This window comes from Labrus bergylta, chromosome 2 (genome assembly GCF_963930695.1).
Source record: "Labrus bergylta chromosome 2, fLabBer1.1, whole genome shotgun sequence".
Taxonomy (NCBI): domain Eukaryota; kingdom Metazoa; phylum Chordata; class Actinopteri; order Labriformes; family Labridae; genus Labrus; species Labrus bergylta.
In genome coordinates this window covers 14,864,256-14,889,683 of record NC_089196.1, presented here as the reverse complement: position 1 = coordinate 14,889,683, position 25,428 = coordinate 14,864,256, and the positions used below count along the sequence as shown (strand labels likewise).

The 25,428-nt window shown below is 41.4% G+C and overlaps 1 protein-coding gene across 3 annotated transcripts; it reads left to right on the top strand.

The window, feature by feature from the left end:
* The first annotated feature begins 9,710 nt into the window (after nucleotides 1-9,710).
* lzts1 (leucine zipper, putative tumor suppressor 1) lies at nucleotides 9,711-24,986 on the top strand. 3 transcript variants are annotated; one of them, XM_065965513.1, is made up of 10 exons: nucleotides 9,711-9,959; nucleotides 17,033-17,090; nucleotides 18,407-18,748; nucleotides 18,854-18,991; nucleotides 20,862-20,994; nucleotides 21,132-21,523; nucleotides 21,640-21,813; nucleotides 21,976-22,107; nucleotides 23,756-23,950; nucleotides 24,228-24,986. In XM_065965513.1, the coding sequence occupies exons 3-10, from the start codon at nucleotides 18,518-18,520 to the stop codon at nucleotides 24,774-24,776; spliced, it is 1,944 nt and encodes a 647-aa protein (XP_065821585.1). In that variant the 5' UTR covers nucleotides 9,711-9,959; nucleotides 17,033-17,090; nucleotides 18,407-18,517; the 3' UTR covers nucleotides 24,777-24,986. The 3 variants fall into 3 exon arrangements, with proteins under 3 accessions (XP_065821585.1, XP_020506607.1, XP_020506608.1); XM_020650951.3 differs by lacking the exon at nucleotides 17,033-17,090; XM_020650952.3 differs by lacking the exon at nucleotides 9,711-9,959 and having other exon boundaries at nucleotides 16,665-17,090.
* Nucleotides 24,987-25,428: the final 442 nt, after the last annotated feature.

Sequence of the window (25,428 nt, the reverse complement as noted above, 5' to 3'; positions counted from 1 at the left end):
TGAGTAAGACAATTTAGCATTAAAATGCTTATTTCTGGCAATATGCTGTTTGAATTTAACTCATGAGCTGATGAGAAGTTCCTGTTCTTGAACAGCAACCTCAGTGGCTGCAAAATGAAGCCAGTGCAAAGCGCCCAAAACGGCTGAGGCCACTTGAGGCTGATCAGGCTCAAAATTCAAAAGCTCAACTATACAGAAAAACATGTTTTCAGCCTCTTCGCTATTTTTCCAAAAGAATTAAGAACTCCAGTCAGAGACTTCCAGAGACAGAGTCTCATGCTATAGGAAGCATAATGGTCAACATTCTGATCAGCCAACTAATGAATTAGCCACTAGCACAGACTGCATAGCTTTGATAGCTTGGCATTAGTCAACACCCCCTTTTTCCTCGCCAGCACAGACCCTTTCCTAATTATGGTCACCCGTCTCTCCAAAGTCAGAGATGGCGATGGCCAAATTGCTCAACTCAAGCTTTTAGTCAGCAGCCAAACAGACCAATGGTTGATGTCATGGTAGATCCAATCCATCCAATATTTATGGAATCTATGCTCTCAACAATGGAGCAATCTGGGTCGTAACCGCGTGTACAGTGAAAATCTTGTTTTTTATACTTTATTTTATATGTATCCAAAAACGTTTTATGATGTTTGAGCTTGTAAGTGAGCTTGTGAAGAGCTTAGATTATGTGACTCAGTCCTTGTACTAAGCTACGAGATGAAATCTCACAATTAAAGATAAGGTTTGAGATTACTATTGATCATGTAATAGCTTTCAGCAAGACAATGAGTAGGAGCATTTCCTGAAATATTGAACAAGTCCTTCCTAGTTTGGAGGTTTGATGCGTAAAGAGGTCAATCAATGGGATTCTTATCCATGAAATGTACATGCCTTTATTATAAACGTATCACGATCTCGATCACAGACATAATGGCTGCTACATCTTTAACAAAGATATCACTGGAGACTCCATAAGATGGAAAGAAATGATTAAGAGATGCAGAGCTGGAGAGAGAGGAGGACGGTAAACATTACATGGAAAGAGGGAGGAGGGAGATTAATTGAGGGGGTCAAGTACACTGGAAGAGAAGATGTTGGCTGCTTGTTGATGCTTACTGCTAATGGGGGGGGGGGGGGGAGAGACAATAAGACAATAATGGACTAACACAAGGCTGATGATTTGTTCTCATAGCAAAAGTGGTTCCTATCAGCAGAAGTGCTTTTGTGCTTGTATTTCTTCTCAGATTTTAAAGGCAGATTTAGCCGGCAGCATTACGACTTCTTCTGTTTAACATGCAAACATTTTCAACAGAGCTAATACACTGCAGACCTTTGGTACAAGGCCATGGCATTCAACAACTTTCATACTTCTTGTTGGCCTTCTGATCTAAATGATTCATTTAAGTGACTAAATAGCCTTTAGAAATGTGGGTGAATAAATTAAAGAAGACAAGCAAGAAGCAAAGAGAATGTAGACTACAGCTTTGGCTTTTTGAATATCAGAACTCTTGCAATGAGACTGTAAATGTTTTGATGCAAACTATATGATGCATAATCAGATCTCCAAACGTTTGGATGAAATTGTCTCTCCCATGAGTATCTTTACTGTAATCTTCAGCCAGCTGGGACATCCAATCCTCTGGAACAGGAATAATGAAACATTTTTGGGAAAGGGATTGAAACAGTGGGGAGGCAGAGATGGGGGAAATCCGGAACTATTCAAGTGACAGTGACAGGTTGGGTGTGTCAGAGCTTAACATGTATCATGATATTTATTCTCGCTGTCTTCTCTCATTTTTTTACTTTCCCAAATACACAAGTTAAAATAACAACCATATAATTCTGGATATTATAGATAGACTTGAAAGACAGTCTCTAGCAGGTCTACATCTCCCCTCCCCCCCTGCAGCACTCAGGTCTAACGTGTTTAAGCCAAAAAGAGACCAACTGCTGACATTAGTGGCTATGAACCAGGCCCCATGCAGACCCACTTATCTGCAAATCACCTTGTCCTGCAGACTGTATGGTCTATTATATCGAGCTAAACCAGCACACCAGAAACAAATCAGAGCACAGTGTTGTCATCCGCTTATTCCTGATCCAGAGAGAATTTCTGTTATTTTATTTAACCTTTATCCGCTTAGAGACGATAACCTTATTAGGGTGTAATGTATTTTTCCAAATCTGGCTTCTTCCTCACTTGCCCGCTAGGGTCAATCACAACTGCAACAGGGAAGAGGGAATAGAGTACAGGCGGTGTCTGTGTGTGCATGTGTGTTTGTGTCTGTGTGAGTGAAGCTGCTCCAAGTCATTAATAATGTTCTTTTTGGTTTGATATGATTGAGTTTATTTGAGTTTTCTGCACAGAACAGCTGGGCATCAATTCAATCTCTGCAGGATTTATATAAGAAGATAGGAAGTCTGCAGAGAAATAAAAGAGCACTCCAGTTCACAGGGCTGGGGAGGGAACTGAACTCTCAGCACTGTGGGGTCAAACTGCTTCTCATTCAGGGGCTGTTTAAACTTTTGGCAGCTAGCTTTAGTTTTTAACCATTACAATGGAGAGATATTGACCGCAGTATTGATCTCTGTGTTAGAGGCAGAGATAACATTGACATGACATTATGTTGAGAAATTTAAGTTTCGACTTGTGATTAAATGATTGACAGTAAAAGAGGATTCTTATCAGGGTAGAGTGGCCCTCGTATTCATCAAAGTCATAAGTCAGTGCATGAAAGTGAGTGTGTCTGTGCTGATAATATGAACTCTCTCAGACAGTGTTTGATGTTAGATTTAACCGGCTGTTTCACGAAGGAAGAGACGATTTAGAATAACCCACCTACCCCAAGAAAGCTGCCTTTGAAACAAAAGAAAGTAATTACTGATATCGACTGAACAGTGAGTGAAACATGCCGCACTCCAGCACAGTTTCAACTTTTATTTTCTTTGTTTAGGTGGGTGTATTTGTGTGTTTGTGTGTATGCACCTGTGCTCTCTGGTGTCCAAGTGTTTGTGTTTGTGTCCACTCTCCTGTTCTGCCTGGTGTCCACTCAAATTACACACCCTATTATCGAGTCTCTCCAGCCAGCAAGCTCATTTGGAAATGAGATTTAAAACAGCAATAAATATAGAATTATACGGGGGAAATAGCCAGAAGGGAGTGATTTTAAAATTGTTTTGTTAATGGTTGGTCCAAATAACAACTGGGCATGTGAAAAAAAGGCAAATAGAAAGACGTAATGGCAGTGACTAACTGCAAGCCAGTGTTTTGTCTATTCAGGCCCCTGTGCTGAAAGCAGTATTTTCTCCACAGTTTGAAATCCTTTTCCCTGGATAATTATGCATTGTAGATGCCCATCCTCAGATAATGACTGCCTTGCCACAGAGATAGGAAATTAACAGGGACCCAGTGTGCTGCAAGCACAATGGAGGGACTGCCCCTAGATCACTCAGCTAATTTTAACCAGAGAGAGAATGAGGAAGCTGTTGCTAATATGGCTCTCCTGCTTATAAGAAACAACATAATTTTATTTCATGTATGATATCATCTTAAAAGAAGAAAGAATGTAAAATAATGTGTCAGAACACCTTGGCTTATGAAGTGAATGGCAACAGTGCCCCCTTGTGAAGCACATTAGAAACTTCTCTGCACACAACAGCTACGGATTGAAAAAGGCTGCACATTTTTATTTTCTTTCATACATTAAAAATCTGATTTGTGCGGTTCAGCCTCATACTGTCAACATACCTTAGTTACTTTAGCCATGCTAAAAGGGATTTAGTGATCAGGAAAGATCAGGACTGACAAAAAGGCTGAGAAAATAGGTTATGTGAAGTTGGGTTATTTTAAGGTACCGGCTCATGAGCAGTTTGTGGCACAGAATAAAGGACGGATGAAATAACAGTATGAAATAAGTGCAATCACACACTGGTATTATGTCTAGAGCAGGATTTTTATAAGTGCATTAGTGCAGCAGGGTCTCAGTTTTAATTAGTGTAGCAAGTATTAGCACATTTGTTTAGTGCTGTGCCAGTGTTCAGAGACTTAATTATGATAGTGAGGGCCATTTTTCACCAGCCTCGCCTCTTTGTAGAGTAATAACCACTGGCTTAGAGAACGCTATTTTCATGAGTCGATTGAGACACTCGTTGAGCTGGCTAAAAGTCAGCTATAGGTTAGCCATTATCTTAATTTACATAAAACTACATCATCAATCAGAAGAAGAAAGGTCAAAAATCATCTCTTACTTAAATGATCTGTCTCTGCTTTATGGAGCAAACACATTTTGAAGGGAGGCAGTGTCAGGCGTGTTCTGCTATTCTGCTCACACACTACACAGCAGTGCACCTTTCAACAATTTATAGCTCAGTTACACTCCATATAATCCTTATTAGCAGATGCTTAAGACTTCTGAAAGCAGTTAACTGTTGTTAGCCTGAAAAGTGTTAACCAGAGAGGGAGATGGATGACTTAATTTGTGAAATTTATACTATGCAAGTAACACCTGGGGGGGAGGTTGGATCAGGGTGACTTTGGCAGTGAACCATCTGTATTCGGGCAGAGTCATTCTGCGCATCTACGCCCCTGCATCAAAATCTTAAATCATGAGCAACAGTTTCTCGATTAACCCCATGATTTGAAGGGATTATGTGCAACTCTAGTCTGAAAGGTCGAATGTGGGTGAACCAGAAGCTAGAAGCTCCAAACAGGGATTCAGCATCCATGTCCTGCCATCGACCTCTCACATCTTCACATGAACATATTGACGAGCAGATGTGTGTGTTCTAATACTTTTACCTGAATCCTTGTAATCCTTCGTTATCTGTGAAGACTATACTCGCCCTGAATCTGTGCCCAACGCCGTCACCAGGAGGAGTATGTTGATGAATTATAGCTTCATCAAACTGGGGCTTGGCAGAGTTGAACATCGGGCATTAAATCAATACTAATAACCCCTTCTTTGTGTTTGGGTGCAAGTCTCAGTGACAACTTCAGTATCAGGGAGTGTAATGCATATCACACTCTACACTTGAGTCATTCATCAGGTGTGTGGGACAGCTAGACAACTTCATTGCCCTCATGTAACCTGACAGGCAGGCTGTTACTGTGCGCCCTGACCACTCAGTGCCAGCCTTATTTATATGCTGCCGGTGAGAGAGATCTCGGGGAGAGCAAATTGCCTTGCACAGAGACAGCCATCACTGCTTTGAAGTTTGAGCATCTGTGTGTATGCTCGAGTGTATGTGTGTGCATAGCCTCACCTAAGCTCTTGCAACAGCCAGAACAAAATGAATGTATTCATGCCAGGGGAGGATTCAAATCTGTGTTTGGTTTTGATTAATTAATGAATAAAAATGTATGTTGCCTGTTGTCTGGAGAAGTTCAGCACAAAGTCACACTCTGTAAGGTCAATAGGCAGGCGAACGTCTCTCTCGTTTCTCGTGGCTTACACACGCTCTCAGGGGAATTGTGATGTAAGCGGGGGGAAAGGTCTGTCCTGCCTGTGCTGTATAGTAGCAGCGTAAGATGAGGTCCCTGTAGTGCCCAAACTCTCCCATGTCCCTTGCTCCAGCAGCGTAGGATGAAGCAGCCATACATCACAAACCAACTGTGTCCTCCGAGGTGGTGACAGAAAAAGCCAACAGAATCAATAAAGCCTTAGCACCAGCACTACTTCTGTGCACTCAGACCTCGCTTTGGCCTCCTTTCTTACTCAAATTCAACCCTTTTCTCTGCCTTACATTTCTCGTACATTCTCCCCCTCTTCTTCTGTCTTTTTCCCTGGCGACATCATTTATCTGCGCCTGGCTACAACTTCTGTCAATATTATCTCTATCTGCCCTTCTGCTCGGCCCCAGGTGAACATGCTGATATACACAGTGGAGCTGTCAACCTTGACAGAAGCTGAAAAAAAGGAGACAGAAGCACTTTCAGGAAGAAAGAAAAAGACCAAGGCCCGAGGATTACCGAAGGCCATTCAGCTTGTTAGTGCAGCAGCACCTACAGACATGAGACAAGTGCATATTTAATTTTTTTCAGAGGGGCTGAGTGATCCAAGCTTAGGAGGTATGAATGTTCCCCAAACAGACAGTTTAAATGATTGAGGGCCTTGTGTAGTACCCACAAACCATTTCAGACAGCAGTGGAAACGCTATTAGAGCGATAGAAGAAGCACTGGGGAGTAGTTCATGGTAATTAAACTGGAGCGTCAATGTCACTGCTACCTGTTTACGACCCCAACGTGAAGCAGTTTCCCGTGTTGTAGAGGTTTGGCTTATATTTATTACTGCCGATTACCATTATGAAGTCCTATCCCAGAGGACTTGGGTTTTATCTCGGGAGATAGTGTTATTATTCTCGTGGAAAACATCTTCCCGTCAATAAATGATTTTTAAGTGGTGCAGTGCAAATAAAGGGCTAAAATCTTAAAATGCCAGTAATCAACCCAGGAATAATTTGCCATGGAATATTTCAATACCAACGCTTATTATTTCCTTTTATGGAGCCCCTGAAGTCCCAAAAAGTGTTTTCAAAGACAATAACTCACAACTCCACAAAATAATTATACTGTGTGAAAAAAGTTATAGTGTTTTGGTGCACGATAGTTATATTCTTGGGTGTTATTATATCATTTGCACAAGATATATATCTTGTGCGCACAGGAACATAACTTGTTCCCACACAAAACAACTTAGTGCTAACAAAGTCATATCTTTTTTTTTTTTTTTTTTTTTTTAACTTTTTAACTTTTTAACTTTTTGGGACTTCAGGGGCTCCAAAAAATAAGTGTAGGCATGTTTAATCAAATGTTGTGATTTTGTGGTCAAATCCGGTTTTGATTTTCAAAGAGTAGGCATGTTTTAGTCAACTTTTATTTCATGTCTATGACGCAAAGATGCTCAAACTACCTTACCTTAAAATCGCATTAATGTGTTTCTTGTAAAAAAAATCATGGTCAAAAAAAATTTTTTTTTGATCCAACCTACACTTAGACAATTTGGACTAAAAATGCGGCCGGTGTTTCGATATCTAAAACTGCTTATTTATGTAAATCAAACTGCTTCTGTACATGTTTGCTCTTTGTGTGATGCTATTGTGACTTAAAAGCATCTAGTTAATCTCTAGTGTAATGTGGTTTCATATTAGAGCCACGTTCAGCTGCCTACATCCAGCTGTCTGCCAAAAAAAGGCATATGTGCAAACAGTGCAGGCTTACGTAAGAAATTGGATTTTGAAATCGGCCTTCTGTGTGTGTGTGTGTGTGTGTGTGTGTGTGTGTGTGTGTGTGTGTGTGTGTGTGTGTGTGTGTGTGCGTGCGTGCCTGTGTGTGAGTTTCTGACTTTAAAGCACAGATTCATGAAATCCAAACAGTGTAAATGCCTGCATATGTGACTACATGTTTCAAGTTGGGTTTTTTTCAAATATATGTTTGTTTAGAAGTGTGTAAGTATAGGTTGTCTGTAGGGTTTTGGTTATGTTTCTGTCTGTATGTTATAGCACAGCTTTATTAAAATCTAGGTGTGTATGTGTGTGTTCACAAAACTTAATGCACCTGCATACATTACATTATTCATGGTTGCAAATATCATATTAATGTGTGCATGAAGTGACTGTGTGTGTACATGTGTTGTGTTACCCTGCTTTGTCCAGCCCCAAGCCCCCTGGACATTGCCACGGGTCAGTTTCTTGGGCCAGCTGGGTCAACATCATTATGCTGGTCTTTTTATTCAACAGAGTATTGATCCCGCTCCATGTGTTTATTTGTGAGTGTGTCTGTGGGGGTGAGTGAAGATAAGCAGGGACATGGGGCCCGGCCAAGAAAAGGATTCACGTTCTGGAAGAGCAAATTTGACATAAAATCCAATCAATTGCTGCAGCAGCCCGTTCCCAGTCTGACGGCCTGAGCTGCTCCTTCAAGTACTGAAAACAGTATACATAAAAAACTCACATAACTAATTGCACAGCTCCACACACACAAACATCTCGTAATTGTTTTCCAGGTATCACTGATGGTGTGCAATGTCAGTAACATTTATTATTCATGTACCTCAGCACCATGTGTGTGAGCATGGCCATATGATTCTCTGTGTATTTACATTCAATGTCATATAAATCTTCTAGCAAGTCTCTAAAGATTGCATAACAGTCTACCGAGGTATATAAACAGACACCTTTGAAGCACACCGGCTTTAAAGATAAAGATGAAATTATGTTCACGCACACACACAATCCCAAGTACACAGTCCTGCCCACACACTCACTCATGCACACACAAGCAGATGCTTGTGTGTGCATGACATCAGCCAGCTTTTAGCTTTCAAATAGTGAGCAGACAGAGATGGTGACTGCGTGGTGTACTTTGTTATGACAGCAGATATCAACACATTGCTATTACCACACACTGACACACACATTAAAAACCTGGACGTGGTCATATATAGCAGTATAAATAATGGGAAATAAAGCTATGAAGTATCAAATTGTTTACAATGGTAGAACAGAAGTGCCAAAAATCCAAATTACACACAGAGATACGTCTCTGACACCTACTGAGTGCAAAGACGATCACCCCGACTGTGTTCCTGGCAGCTCATTTTCAGACAAATATCATGTAAGGACAAATAAGCAGAACAGGAACACTGAAGAAGATTTGCATGTTATTAAATCTTCAATAAACAAACCAAGACAGCATAGAAGAATATGGATCTTTTTGCTCACAGAGAAGTAACTTCAAAGACGTGATTTTGTTCTATAACTGCAAAAGACGCTGGAAGGTTTACGTCTAATTGTTGCTCAGAAGTTGCAGGGAGTTTGGAAGCAAAATAATAAGAGAGAGAAAGTAAAGTAAGCTGTAAAAGTGGAGAGAAAGAAAGAAGATAACAAGAACTAGAGAGACACGCAGAGAGGCACACGGAAAAAATGATGGACACAGAAAAGCACAACAGAGAGTTAGGGGGGGAGAGATGGGTGTGCTGCCAATAATAAGCTGTGGGGTTACAACCTGATCATTTATTCAGCTCATCTGTTACATAAATAAACCAAAACACAACAGATCTGCCCCTGGCTCCTGGGTGTGTGTGTGTGTGTGTGTGTGTGTGTGTGTGTGTGTGTGTGTGTGTGTGTGTGTGTGTGTGTGTGTGTGTGTGAGTGTGTGCGAGAGCCAGTGGAGTCAGTAGGAGCAGTCAAGCAGGTTAAATTTACAGCAGGAGAGCATGGTGGGTAACCGGGTGCATGAGTCATCAACACAGCAAGCATGACTTTTCAGGTGCACACACATGCATACATATTGGTTCCGCATAGAAGTTGTTGCACAAATGGCGACGTGATAAAAGAACATTTCGAAACTACCCACTCTTGAACACATAGCTATTTAAACCACTTACGGATATATTATGTGAGGCTTACAGCGGAAGTGTGGGCAATGATGATGTGCTGCTTACAGAGGCAGTGAAGTGAGTAGCAAAGCCGCTGGGAGTCATGCCAGGAAAAGAGAAAAAGACAGCAAGAAGAAAGGTTGAAGGTGAAAAGAGACAGGTAAAGAGAGTTGCAATGTAAGAAACAAGGGATTAAAGGGTGAAAAGACGAAAGAAACAGTACAACAAAATCTATGTAAGAGGTCGAGGAGGCATGCAGCTGAGGATGGGAGGAGGGAGTGTTGGATGTTCAGAGTGAAAAAAGAGCGAGTGGGAGGGAGTTCAGATGGGAGGCAACACTGTAAAGAGAGGGAGGAGAGTGAGGAAGAGCGTGTTTATGGAGGACTGTGACATTGCTCTGTGTATGGTATATGGGATGGACTGATTGCAACAGTACCAGGTGTTGAAGAGGGGTGAGAGGAGAAGAGAGACAACTCTAGCAGTGACAGCTAAGTGGTTTGTCTAGAGTGATCCTCTCAGCTTTGGGACATGGAGCAGCAGCAGGAGTGACTGGGACTGTGGGGACACGCAGGCAGACTTTAACAGAGGTAAGCCACCTCCTGCCAGACTTACAGGAACGTGATGGTTGTTTGACTTGATGTGACGGGGACAAATGATGGCCCAGACTCTGAAGTCACAGAGTAACAACTTTGTGCAGGAGTATGTCATGGGTGGCACCAGTGAATGCCAGAGATTGGAAAGTGATTTGTTATGTTGAGCTGTCCTGTGCTGCGTTTTTACTAAGTAAGACATGACTGAATTATGCCTGTTTACTTAGTAAAAAAATTTTGACTGAACTGAAGTTTCTCCACATGGAAGAAGTCCAAGTGTTTTGCTACTTTTAATATGCAAGCTAGATTTTAAAGTAAGAGCATTGCTGTGATTGAGGACTTGCCTAGCTTCAAATAAAACTTTTGCTTTCAATGTTTTTTATTGTCTTTGCTGAAAACTGCCAAAAAGAGGTGTGCTACTTACTGGATAAAGTATTGTTTTTAAACTAGGGAAGAAAAGAGAGATACACTAAACACAGCAATTCAACAAAATGCACAGAATGGACACAGAGCTGGTTATTGGAAGTGTTTGAAGCATGAATTAGGTGTGTTCATCCATGTATTCCCACTCTATTATTGTCTGTTCTTTGTTCTTAAACACTCTATACTACACTATAATTCTACAGCGTAAATAATAGCAATTCTAGAGATGTGTGTGGGAAATAATTTGCCCTTTGCAAAACTTCCTAGTTGTAGCACTCACACCTGTGTGAAGGATGTGTTGAGACCTGTTGGGATCAGGAATTGAGGTCCATTATGCAGGTGACATGGTGTATGGGTAAATAAAAAATACCTGCACAGACAGGTTCAGCTTTGCTCTGCACTATAACCTATTGTACAGAGAAAATACAGGGGGAGAGACAGGATCAGGGGATGACGGTTCTGGAGGATAAAAGAGGAGGATACGTTATTTTCTTTTACAGTAAAGTAGTGGTACTTTTTGTCTTAGGAAAAGTGCAGGGTTTTTTGTTGTTGGTGTAAATATTTGACTCGATAAATCAGCTTTGAATTTGCTTCTCATGGGGGTATTAGCTTTGTTCTATCTTTTGCGTGTGAAAAACCAATGGAGCTGTCATGACCTGCTAAAGAAAGTGTTTCCTAAAATAACTGTCCCAGATACCCAAATGCAGTTTCCTTGCATGAGTGAAGACTCTGTGTCAGAGAAGAGCAGCATCCCAACATCTCTGAGAGTCTCGGCTCATGGTGATATCGCAGCATTTTCAACTTTTCAGTAATGCAATTGTGTATGACTTCAGTTGCAGAAAACAGCAGGTGAGTATAAGCCATGGAATTTTGCTATTCAAAGAGTTTCAAGAACCCTGCAGAGTGTTCCCTGCAATGAAGAATCAAGCATTACAAGGTCAGGTTTTTTTTTATTATTTGGAGCAGAGCACAGGTATCGCCTGCAGAACAGATTTCCAGCTGCTTTCAGAATGATACAGGCCCCTGAAAGTGAGCTCATTGTGTCTTCTCTTACTCCCACATTACACCATCCATACACATACACACAGGCACATCAGATTACAAGGATGGGAGGATGGTTATGCTCCAGAATGACAGCCTTATCGCTAAGTCTTCAGCTTGCAGGGTCAATGGGCCCCTGTGCCAGGAAAGGCCTCATTCTGTTCCACCTACATATGAATGTCATCCCACTGTGATACCGTATCAACAAAAATATGGAGGACAGACTTAAGAAATGGCACCGGGGGATTATGAGTGACTGTCTAAAGTCAGTTTGTGTTTAATTTGTAGTTCACTGACACTGCTACGGTCAAGAAATGCATCAGTAATTTGTCTCCAGATTAAGATTTTATGATCTGCAACCAGTAAACAGCCTCTTTTATTCCGAAGTAACCAACAGAACAACAACAACGTCTTGACAACAAACAGCCTTCCTAGCTAAAAGCTCAATTATTTCACGAATAATAATCTGACAAAACAAGCAGAGCTTTTATAACAATCAATTCAAATTTCATATTTATGATGCTTTCATATCCTGCATTAATGGCAAAGCCTGTCCAAAACAAGCGATGGCTAATGGAAAAGGTAAATATTTGTGGGTAATGGACAGGCAGTAATATGAGATGTCTAAAAATACTTCAACTTGTTACAATGCATTTCCTCTGTCTGTTTATAGAGTGAGATAAAAGCCTCTGATGTAAATATTTCATGACTAAGAAGCTAGTCAGTGAGCTGCTGCAGCCAACTGAAGACACATACATCTCTGTTTGAAACCATTTTTTGGACTGATTCCAGGCCGGCACTGAAGTTTTAAGCCTCATAGAAAAGCACATAGACATATTTTGAGGCAGAAAAAATTAATGTTTTTTTTTTACGGATGCAGATGCTGACAACAAAGAAAAGGCAATAGCGGATATTTAATTTTAGGACTCCTTATATTCATGAGCGCCAATTCCCATCCTTGTGGTAGCTCTAAATGCTCCCACTTAGACTCCATTAAAAATACATTTTCCTTTATACTCCAGCTGCCAAGGTTATGCTAATGTCTGTATTACACTAGTTGGCCAGCCATTCAAACTCTGTTAGCAGTGCAGACAACCTTCTTATCTATGAAAACCCATGAGGTTGATTGTTAGGTTGACCTAATGGCTCATTTGGATGCACATAAAACCATCTGAACGCAATCTAATTTCAACAGGGGGTTCTTCACTAAATGCCAGCTTCTAGCTAAAGATGCTGGTATACGTGGCTGCCAATAGAGGATACTGAGATTGAATTAACAAGTAGCAAATGTTTAACCCTCTTGATTCAAGTGAACATGCAGTCTTTAGGCTTTGGATGCATCCAAATTACTCAAACTTTTGACAGAGGAGATATTCACTTCTATCTGGACAATACAACAGTCATCGATGTATAATGCAATGTTTGCTGCACAGAATATAAATCTCACCCTCTCTCTCTCTCTCTCACACACACACACACACACACACACACACACACACACACACACACACACACACACACACACACACACACACACACACACACACACACACACACTTGCCTCCCTCTCCGTGCCTGGTATTCCATCTCCTCACTCTGGGTCTGTAATGAGTGTCTGGTATTCTGCTCTTCACCATTCAAGCCCCATTCATGCTCAATCTCCTTTACAATGCACTAAAAGATTAACCAATTAGTTACTATTGGCTGCCATTGAGTGTGTGTGTGTGTGTGTGTGTGTGTGTGTGTGTGTGTGTCTGGTCAGTAGATAGATGATTTAGCTTTGAAAGTGAAAGATAGATGGCTGTTTGTCCCACACACTTCATTCCCAGTTGATGTTCTGCTGGAGGCCACATTACTCATCCCAGCAACTCAGTCCCAGTAAGTGAGACACACCATGGTTTGTGTGTGTGTGTGTGTGTGTGTGTGTGTGTGTGTGTGTGTGTGTGTGTGTGTGTGTGTGTGTGTGTCTAGTGTGTCCCACAGAGGATGACAGAGACTAAGACTGAGTATTACAGAGTATTATTCAATAATTCAACCTGTCAGCCTATCATTCTCTGAAAAATATACTCTCTGCCAAGGAATACCATGTCACATGAGCTTTTTTTCTTCTTCCCTTCTCTTTAATTTGTGACTTTAATTTCCACCATGTCATGGCAGGGGTAATTGGAAAGCCTCCTTCATATCGTGTGAATCATCTGTTAGTTTGTGTGAATCATCACAGATTGATTCCAGTTATCTAACTTCTCACACACACACACACACACACACACATAGGATAGATAGATAGATAGAGAGATAGATAGATAGATAGATAGATAGAGAGATAGATAGATAGATAGATAGATAGATAGATAGATAGATAGATAGATAGATAGATAGATAGAGAGAGAGATAGATAGATAGATAGATAGATAGAGAGAGAGAGAGATAGATAGATAGATAGATAGATAGATAGATAGATAGATAGATAGATAGATAGATTAAAGGTGACTTAACTAATGGTTAACTAGTAGTTAGTGTCTCATTCGTTCCCCAGTAACTAAGCAAAAAATGTGTGCCTTATTGTAAAAGTAATTCTAAAATCCTCTAGAGACACTCAAACCACTGTCAACTTCACCAACAAGTTGTGTCGGTGTACTTACACTCTGATATTTTGCAACTCATGTTGATAAGCCAACATGGTGGAAAAGATAACATCAAAATGATAAGCTTTTTGGAAAGGTTGCTATTCAGTGATCGACTCCAGCTGTAGGTCTTTGATGTCAGACAGGCCTGCCGGCATTTGACCACCCCACATAGGAAACAAAGTGTGCTTTCATCTCCATTAGATCACAATGATATCCTAACCTTGAAAAAAAAAGAGAGTAGATTGCTGCTGAGATTTCCTGCCTCCAGTCAGTTTTAAATATGAAAGACGCTGCACTGACATTAGTCAAATGAATTAAATGCCAGTGAGACATGGAAATTGTGTTTTAAATTTACAAGAAGTAATTGGAAATAAAAAAAGGGCTTCTTTAAATGGATGGGAGCAATGTCAGTTCAGTCATTACGGGTAATACCATGGTGATGTCATTAAGGTTAACTTGGCCTTTGAGACTTTGGGTTTAGAGAGAAGCTTGAAGTTTAAAATACATGAGCAGTTACAGGGCCTAGAGAGACTTTTAGTGTTAGTCAGGATATTTCAGTCTTCTCTGCTACATATATTGCAGTAATTCAATTGTGATCCATAATGTGGGAAAAGTGCGCCAGACATAAAAAGTGCTTCACCATGTTGGGATTTAAATAAAGTGTTGCAGTGTAGAAAATTTGGTGTGTGCTTAAGGCAAGACAAAAACAAAGAACAATAAGTCGAAGTCTGTCTAAGTCTGACCCAAAAAAACAGACACACTGAACTAGATAGATTACAAGTGCATCTGTTAGAAATTACCATACAGACAGTGAGAATTAAAGCGATGCCATCTGGCACAGTGGCAGTGTGGAGGTACAGTGAGAACAGAGAGAGTTTCATGGTCATTGTGAGACAGGTATAAATCCTGGACCTTTATAGCACACTGCTGCCTTCCACTGGCTGTGCTAATGGATTGGCTATGCTCTCTTGGTGTGTGTGTGTGTGTGTGTGTGTGTGTGTGTGTGTGTGTGTGTGTATTTGATTAGGTTTTGGGGGGGTGTATTGTCAGCTGGTCTTGTGCAGGCTGGGGCTTTGTGTCAGACAGGTCAGCTGGGGCTCGGAAGCTAGGACAAAAACCCGCCCCCATACACACACACACACACACACACACCAACCCCCGTCTGTGCACAACACACACACACACACACACACACACACACACACACACACACACACACACACACACACACACACACACACACACACACACAACACTTGGTAGTACACACTCTTTTGTACCGACAGAGAAAATCATGCAGCCAATCAGATATAAGATTAGATGTATGCATGCATTCACACACACACACACACTCTCACCCCCATAATCCCACTTTACCAAAGGTCTTAAATCAGACTGTCCACTCAAAAGCTGCAAGGTCAGAACACTTGTGCTGGTAATTAGAATTTGCAATGAAAAGATTTTTGAAAGACTTTAATACTGGCATCCAAAAAAAGCGAAATGGAGCAGTTCCCTCCAAAACATGAGAGGGAAAGTGAAAGCTTGAGGAGCTGAATGAGACTTATCAAAGAACAATTGAAGTCGGCTGAGAGGATGAGTTACTGCAGCTACTGAAAAAGATCATGGCGGATCTATAGAGATACTATAAATTATTTCTTTAGTGGGTAAAAATACCTTGTGAAAAAAACTTGATAATGGTAGAGTTTAAGACAGTATGATGTAAAATGATGTAAAACTGTCTGCACATGTTGCAACTTCACAGGTTAGATTCACACTGCTTCCCACAGTTCTTAGAAGCTCAATTTTAACAAACAGGTTTCTTTGTTGATTCTTGCGTGGTGATATCAATGAATCGTATTCTATCTGCAGTAAAGCTGTCTGTTTATTTCACATTAACACAGAGTACACCTTTACTTGTGACAAAAACGGCTGAAAGATTTACACTTGTTTTGTCTGCAGCCCAGCTAAGGGGCCGTATCTTTCCTGTTGTTGTTTGCTCATTTGGAACACAGCGCCTTGTATATTTTCCTGTCTCGATGTGTGATTGTATTTCATCCACAAGGTGTTTTGTCAACAGTGTGTACTCTTTGGGATGCTGAACGCTCCACTGCCTCAGAGAGACTCGCACTCCAACAATACTGCTGTGTGAGAGTGTGTAAAGGTGTGTGTGTGTGTGTGTGTGTGTGTGTGAGAGTGTATGTCTGAACAAACAACATAAAGGCAGGATGGTGGTAAATCACTATAAAACTGAGGCTCTCCAGCCCTCTCGTCGTGAGGACTAGTCATTTATTTAACACTCAAATATGGTCCTGGGCTGTTTTGGGAGGATACATCAAGAGTCCACACAAAGAGCGGCACACTTCAACAGACAAAGAGCCAAAAGAGAGAGGGCAAGCTCCTTTTTTTTTTCTCTTTTTAGATGAAGTGTTGTTTGTTCAGGGTGGGTGCAGGGCACTGAGTGGGACGGGTGGACAGAGGGAGGGAAGGAGGGACCGATGGGGTGGGGGGGGTGGGGGAAGGTTATTACACAGTGAATCGATGCACAAATGGAGGGTGTCAGTGGGCGACGGTGGGGAGAGGTGGGGGTACACAGAGGGGGTGTAACAGATCTTTTGTCAAGGCTGCGAGTTAATCACTTGAGCGGCACACGCCAGTTCTATGGGAGCACATGTTGTACACCAGCTCCCCTGGGGGAGGCGGGGAAACACACACACACACACACACACACACACACATACACACACACACACACACACACACACACACACACACACACACAAACACACACTGAGTTGAATTTACATGTCAGTTATAATGCAAAGTTGGGCCCAGGCTGACTAGAAAGGAAGAAGACCCACCCCCTCCACAGAACATTTAGCAGACCCTCCTGGCCTGGCTGATAGTGAGAGTCTGCATTCAAGGCGCATACACACAGACAGACGTACACACATGACTGCCTGCTTACTTTCTCCCGGACAGGAGGACTTGTGATTCTGCAGAGGACGTGCTAGAGATGGATGCTTAGTTTGACCTGGCAGTAAGTAAAAGCTATTGTTACAGCACTTCAGTCCCACGTTAGTGGAGGATGCTGATATCCGGGAATGATAGTGAAGGCTGCAGTTTAGAGTTTCCTGCAGACATTTAGGCACAGTAGAATGGAGGGAGTCCCAGTCATGTCAGAGCCTGTTCACATCAGGGACTGCTGTGCTTTGTACTGCTGTGTATACAAATTCAACCTACCATTTACTTTGTATAATATTTTTTGAATTTCATTGTGAACAAAAAAGAAAATCAAACCTTAAACTGTGTTGCACGACCTCCAACTCGCTGTGTGTTTCATTTATAGTTTGAAATATTTGACTGTAATTGGCAATTCCTTTGTTTTAATAATGATAACCTACATACAGATTTGTATTCTGCCACATCAACTACTCAACTTTCTTCTGTGTGCATGCTACTCTGTCTCACTTGCTGTTCATGCTCCTATTATACTCCTCATCATGAAACATCTATTTGGTACTCATCTCATACCGCTTATCATTGTTTTCATTGTTTTGGATGAAAAGTGACAGTCTTGATCAGCCGTCCTGCCTTCTATTCAGGAAAATGTCACTGCTATTCATGCAAACAACACAGAGCTAGCAATATTTATGGATTAGGCTGAAGCTCAAGGCAATGTACACTAATATGTGACTTAGCATGGCCCATTAGTCCAAGGCTTTGTTGGTGTGGCCGTTATAAAGTGCTTAAAGGCTGAGGACCAGGTGGTTAGGGGAGCCACAGGCCTGATCAGTCCGTATGGATGATTTTGCTCCTAAGTCACTGCTGAGGGGACATTTCCCCTGTGGGTTAGGGATCATGGATAGCAACATCTGGGGTCTAGTTGTCCGTAAAATGAGGTGAAGACAATGAATAGAGAGCATTACTGGTATCTCTGTGAATGAATGCTCTTGTATTATTCGTGAAAATAATGGAACTCCTTCAAGAACCATTTGAATAATCCAACTACGGGCAGAACGGGTAGAACGGGCAGTAAGTAGCCAGTTTGTTTAGAGGGAGGGCACCAAAAGGGTTATTTGTTAAATTCAACGGTCGGGCCATAAATCTACACACACAAAGCCAGGCAGGGAGCCAAGATGGACTACTTTTACACTTTGTTTATTTTGCAAACGTGAACACACCTGCTTCAACACTGCCTGTCGGACTGAAAAGGAAACAATACATTCAAACACCAATACAAACTGATACACATCAGAATAAACCATGACCTAGTTTTCATTAAAGGATCTTCTGTTTGGGGATCAGCAGCTATATTCTGTGTCTGATGTCCACAATTTGTGTCTTGTGTTGCAGATGAAGCCACTGACCTTACTGGGGTCATGAGTTGTGTCTGCCCTTCAGCTCAATGTAACTTGAATTCCTGGAGTTCAGTCCAATCTACCCCTCACCTATGCCTGCAGGACCATGGGTAGTGTCAGCAGCCTCATCAACGGCAACAGCCTAAACAGCAAACACTGTAAGGCATCTGACTACGGGTTAAAAAAGGAAGTAAACCCTCACAGAAAGAGTGGAGGTTGCAGCCTTGACAGTTTACTCAGGTGTGGCTTCACTCAGGGCTCCTCATCTACCAATCATCCTTCTAAAGGCCTGACCTACTCCCGCTCCGGACGAAGTGAAGATTTTTTTTACATTAAGGTGAGCTCATATGCCATCAGATTAAACCAACTATAGCTTTTTAGATGTATTGAACTGGACCTATAAATCAAAGTATTTTACACTGGCTTTCCTGTTCCAAATAAGGTGAGCCATAAACCGAGGTCAGCGTACAACAAAGGGGGATCAATGGAAGACAACGGAGTTGAAAAGAATAAAGAGCGAGAATCAGATGGTCAACTGCAACCAAAACTGCTGCTCATGTCGGGGAACAGGACTCAAAGAGTGAGTGAAATGCCCATTTTTCTTTGTTAATAGCCACATGGTTAGTTTACAGTAGTATAAGGAAGTAGATCGATAGAAGATATAATCTTTCTTATCATTGTGTACAAGGACACAACGACGCTTCGTTAGCAGCAATCCTAAACAGCAGCATTTACAAAAACAACAACAACAAAAATATATTTGTGGTGATATGAAAGAGAAATATGTAAAAAGTGGCCAGAGCAATTGCTGTTCAGTGAATGAATGATAATAATAATAATAAATAAATAGACAGTTGTGGTGACTGAAAGAATATAAACAGTTATTATTTTGCAGTGACTGATTGGGGGGTGTTTATGGGTTGAGGAGTTTGTCCACAGCTCTGACATAGAAGCTGTTTTTTAGTCTGTATGTCTGTGTGCGAATGGTCCTGAGACTGCCTGAGGGAATGGTGGTGAACATACAGTACTAAAGTACTAAGCCAATGATAATTATAAATAATAAAATTTCAAATTGAAGTTTGAACAATTTTAAAGGATGTTTTTCTGCCAAATGTTGCGCAATGCTTACTCATGGTGGATTTGTGTTGAGTCTCTGCAAATAATAAAAAGTAGGCTACTGTCTCGACCAGCTCTTTTGTAGAATTTTGACATAACATTCGTTATGAGTGTAATACAATAAAAATTGATTGATTGATTAGATAATTAGGAAATGTAAAAAAAGGTAATTTAGATATCAAGTGAGATTATAATTGTAGTCCATTTTCAAACCTCATAAAATGTGTTTATTACTTCACTGGTTCCATTGCTGTGGTTCTTACAACCATCAATGGGTCATACCATATCATGCATGACAGCTACTGACTCTGAAACCTCTCGGCTAGGTTGAGGATAAAACATGCACAGCAGGTAGGTTTAATTGGTTGGTGCCATTCCCCCTAACCTGTGTTGAGCCGTCCCGGTATATTAATCAACCCCCTCCCAGATTAATGACCTAGGAATGCCTTGATCTTCTCAGGGAAGTCATTTCTGTGCCAGGAATATGTAGGCAAACAGAGTCTCCCTCAATAGGTCTTTATTCCTCAAGGGCCAGAGGGTGAGAAAGGACAGGAATAGGAAGCAGCTTTAATAGAGACAGAGCAAAGAATGAGAAAGGGAAGAGAGAGAGAGAGAGAGAGAGAGAGAGAGGGCCAAAGAGAGTTTGAGGGATAGAAAGGGGGGGTGGAAGAACGGCTTCCTAGTCATGAAGTCAGTAAGAAGGAATGCTGAGCTCACAGGCTTTACCTCTTAGACTTCAGCAGTAGCTCATATTATTAATATCACAGAGAAGGGCTATTCATCTTCTCTCAGACAGCACATGGGGGGGGTGGGGGGGGGGGGGGGGGGGGGGGGGGGGTGGAGGTAGGATAAGGAGGGGAGGAGAGGAGGAGAGGAGTACAGGAAGGAGGGGTGGTAAGGTGTTGCTTGTGACGTTCTTGGACAGCACAGATGGGCCATGCGGAGTATAAGTTCATCTTGGAAATGAGTTTTCTTTCCTATGACAGTCTGGTGAATTTTACTTGCGAGCACTGCTGTGAGGCTGTTAATGCTGGCAGCTTGTAGTGAAGCAATTCTGCACGCTTCAGTGCTTCTATTTCTAATAAGAAAAGACATGAGTGGGAAAAAATCTATCCCTTTCATTTCAGCATGTGACAATATTTATCTCTGTGACAGACAGTCATTATGATTTTCGAGTTTCAGAATGTGACCCGTCTGTGGCTCTTTGTGCTCTCCGCAGAAGTAAAAGGGGAGGTGTTTTTTTCCTATCCTGTCAGGAAAGAGTAGCCGCTGAATATAAGAAACCAAAACAGGGACGAGCACCCCTGACTGTGTGTGTCAATTCTCTCCTCTAGACTTCTGCTGAGAAGTCATTGGTCCGTTCCACTGCCTTCAAGCCTGTGATTCCCAGGAGTACAACCTCCACAGAGACAGGCCAACACAGCCTGGACCGCATCCTTTGTCCTCAGGAGAAATCCAGGAGTCCAGGTATATGACAAAATCAGGACAATCTTCCCGGGGCCATTATCTATATCGATATATTAATAAACTGTTCACTTCAAAAGAGATTTTTCAGGTAGAATTATAACAGCAGTTACTAAAGATGTCATTTCTTTTCCTTTCAGGGACTCTCTCAGACTCTGGACGTAACTCCATGTCTAGCCTGCCAACTCACAGCACCAGCGGCAGCCTAAGTGCTTCCACAGGCCCTGTCAGTCAAAGTGACAGCAGCTCCGCTCCTTCAAACAGCCTCAGCAAGGGAGTGCAGCCCAATTTCCCTCCATGGGTCAACGGGAACGGAGCTAACCTTGACTGTAGCTACAGGGCTGGTTCAAACAGTTGGGGGTTAGCATCTAAAGCTAATGGGTATTCTGCTGCTCTGCTTTGTGCAGATGAGGCGAGAACTCTCTCTCAAACTGCAGGTGGGATTCGCTCCCCTATTACTACAGATGAGTCACTGATTGAACATTTGGAACAAAGACTACTGGAGCAAGAGACTGAACTGCAGCAGCTTCAGGTACAAAGCTCAGACATTAGGAGTGTACAGCATGAGAACTTAATTTAAGATAAGCACTTCTAATAAGTAATTACATTGTATAACTGTTACTACATGTCTTCCTTCACCCTATATAGGTGAATTTTGACGAGAAGGAAGCAGACACCTGCCAGCTGTTTGAGGAAAAACAAAAGTACTGTGTAGAGGAGATGGAGGTGCTGAAGCAGAGATGCTCCACAAAACTACGACAAGTGTCCCAAATGGCAGCAAAAACCCAGCAAACGCTACAACTGCAGGTCAATCAGCTCAAGGTAAACCAATCCACTCATTTCATTGGTGGTTCATAATCCCCTCAAAACTCCTTTCTCTCTTTACATAAATATATGGAGTTATTGAGAAGAATATCATGAGCACAGAAATGAACCTTACGCTCTTGCATGAATAATTCAAATGAAAAATAAAATCTTGTACAGGTAGAGAAAGAGCGACTACAGGAGGACGTCTCAAAGTTAACCCGAGAGAAGGATCTCATGGAGCTCAGGCTGAGGTGTTATGAGACACAGAGCACACAGCTCACTCCAACACTTGAGGAAACTCAATGGGAGGTGAGTCATGAGTCATACGTGTGATATCAGTCAGGTTCTAGCCCTTGTGGCAGACCACAAGATCCGGTGCAACCTTGAAGGCTGCTGCTGAGGTGAGAGAACATAATGTCCTTCCACTACTCAAAAATCAACTTATTATGCATGAGGTTTGATGTTAATATTTAAAGAGTCAAATAAAATAACTTCCTTCACTTTTTCTTCAGTTCACAATGTTACCATCAGGAGCATTAAATACCTTTTCTTGAATAGAAATGTTGGTTTGCCATTATTAAATCTCTCTTCACACATAGATGGTTTATTCTTGTTTGTACAATTACATGTAGTTCCTGAGAATTTATGGGTGCGCTAGTCTATTTATTCTCTACAATTAAGGAGTTAAATGGATGTGCGTAATGTGAAAGGGTCACTTATGTAAACACACAGAAATATGACCACATAGGCAGTTCTTATCAAATCAAGGGAGCTTTTTATCATCCTTGAACTTATGGTTGCATGTTACCTTTTCAAAAATGTAATCAAAAACCTATTTACAACTAATTTCTGAAACACTACTTGTATGTTACTTGCCAAAACAGGTAGAAACTAGCTACAATTCACTTAGCAGACTCTTTTATCCAAAGCAATGTACATCAGAGAGTAAGTACAACACAAGCAAGGATCTAAAAAAGAGGAAACAATGTCAAGAAGTGCAAACGAACTAATCAGTATAGAAACTATCATAAGAGTTGTCATTATCAAACAAAACCATCGTCATTACTATCATCATCATCAATAATATCAAAACCGTCGTCATCATTAAGGCCGTAGGTAATTATGAAAGAGCAGGGTCTTTAGCTTTTTCTTAAAGGTGCAAAGGGACTGTGTAGCTGGTGAACATTAAAAAGCAATAAGCATCCAAAGAGACAGACATATCCCTTAAGAGTATGTGGAGCTCATAACAGCTAATACAACATGGAATTTTGCAGACCAGACACATCACGCAAAAAGCTTTAGCTTCTAAGCTGGTAATGTTTAAACCCGCTTGCACTATCATTAAGCTCACAGAATCATCATTAAAGTGCCGGTTTAAACATAAATGTATGTTTTCATCAGTGCATAATGTGCTGGAAATAGTTGTTTTCTTTAGCCTTAAATGGTAGAAGGCTTTATATCTAGTAGAAGAAGCTTAAGCTCAACACCTAAGCTTCTAAACATTTCCCAGAATGGGCAAACAATATTTGGTTCTAATGCTTGCAGTTTCACAGTCCCTCTTGGTTGTTCAAGATCCACCTGTTAGGGGGGTTGGTACAGTATGATACCTATAGATTCTAGATGCCACTGTGAGGAGCTTAAAGCTTGTTATGAAATATAAAAATGAATACAGACACCTCTAAATTACCTTCTAAATAGACCAAAAGATCAGGAAGAAGATTGTTTATTTCTATATAGTTGTTTTAAATGCAACTACTGGTTGGTGTCAGGTGGGGTGATAAACAACATGCTGCAGAAACCGCTTCTGTAAAAATGATTTTTCGGAGCAAAAGAATCATTGTTGTTTGCTTGTTGTCAATAATTGAATGTATGTTTTCTCTGTAAACACTGAAACTATGATGCTAGGTGAACAGAATATTACCCACATCTTTTTAACTGGGTAATACTCTGAATGCAGGTGTGCCAGAAGACAGGGGAGATCTCATTGTTGAAGCAGCAGCTGAGAGACTGCCAGACTGATGTCAGCCACAAGCTCAATGAGATTGTCAACCTGAGGGCCTTACTGAGGGAAAATGCCGCAAAGATGGAGACACTGGAGAAACTAAGTAAAGAGCATGAGGACAAACTCTACTCCCGCACCATAGAGGCCGAGGTAAGTCTGCTGATCATTCAATATACATTCCACAACAGCATTCAAGTAAGGGTGTGTGAATAAAACGCCCACATAGTGCTTGTAAAATGAAAGCCCCTTTACAGGAAAGATATCTGCCAATATATGATCCACTCGACTAATACAGACCTTCAAAGTCATTGTTCATGATAATGTAGACTAAGAGAACATATTAGACACTTTACATACTTAGACCTGTTATATCATTCACCCTTGTAAATTGCTTCTTGTGTGGGAACATTTTTCATTTCGTATTCAGGTATGCCAAAATGAACTCCAGCGCAAGAAGAACGAGGCTGATCTGCTGAGAGAGAAAGTAGGCAAACTGGAGACGGACATTGAAGGGATGAAACAGGATCTGGCCTTGGCTAAAGAGCAGAGGCTGCAGCACAGTGCACAACAAGAGGCCTGTGCCCAGACCCAGGCCTTGGAAAGACTAATCCAAGGCCCAGACTACCCAACCGAAGGCCAAGGGCAGGAGAACAGCGGACAAAACTCCACAGAATTACTCCAGAGGGAAGTGGAGAGACTGAAGCAGCAGCTCAGCAAGGAGAAGGATGCTCAGGAGAGGCAGGCCAACAGCTTTGAGCAGGAGAGGCTCACGTGGAACAAGGAGAAGGACAGGGTCATCAAGTATCAGAAGCAGCTCCAGATCAACTACCTGCAGATGCACAAGAAGAACCGAGACCTGGAGAGGATCCTGAAGGAGCTCACTGCTGAACTGGAGAGCCGGGCGGAGCTAGGCATGGAATTCAACTACAGCTCAGGGTTACAAACATATGACGACGTTATTGCCACAGAGATTTGATAGCACAACCAGTTAAAGGGAAATGGGCACTTGACCGTGATTTACCACAAATATTTATGATACTTTTACACCTGCAGAATATTAGAGTTTTACAATGCTTATTTATTAGTATGTGGTAATCTTGTGACACTTTTAGTTGTTATTTCATGTTTACATTCTTTTTTTTTTTACAACGCTGTCTGTCATTCACCATTAAAATTATAAACATTTTTTCTTATTTTAATATCATTTATCAGTCATCAGTTGATACAGGCCAGACATTTGGTGATTCATTTGTTTTCATGATTAATGTCTGATGATGACCTATGATAAGCATGATTGTGGCTCAGCATCTGTCCCTTCAGAGGGACAGGTCGGCAGTGATGCATCATCTATTGTGGGTCTTAGGTTCCTTGATCCTTAATTAACTTAACTTTGCATATTCACATTACTGCTATGCTCCTTCACTGTCTGTTCTTGTGGCATTTATGCATGAAAAACTCAGTTTAAACATTTCAGTCACTTCAAAAACAGCACAAAGGGCTTATGCACTTCAAAATCCTGTACATGTTCAAATAATATTAAGCTGGCATGCATCGATCCAAAAGTGAAACTTTTAACACAACATGCAACCAGACAGTCTGATATTTTATTTAACCACCTGCATGTTTAT

What these genes read in the sequence shown, in the direction of transcription:
- lzts1 (XM_020650951.3), top strand. Translation starts at nt 18,518, where the DNA reads ATGGGTAGTGTCAGCAGCCTCATCAACGGCAACAGCCTAAACAGCAAA. An exon ending in GGAGAAATCCAGGAGTCCAG is followed by an intron (nt 20,995 to 21,131) that starts GTATATGACAAA and finishes TTTTCCTTTCAG; the next exon opens with GGACTCTCTCAGACTCTGGA. An exon ending in TGCAGGTCAATCAGCTCAAG is followed by an intron (nt 21,814 to 21,975) that starts GTAAACCAATCC and finishes AATCTTGTACAG; the next exon opens with GTAGAGAAAGAGCGACTACA.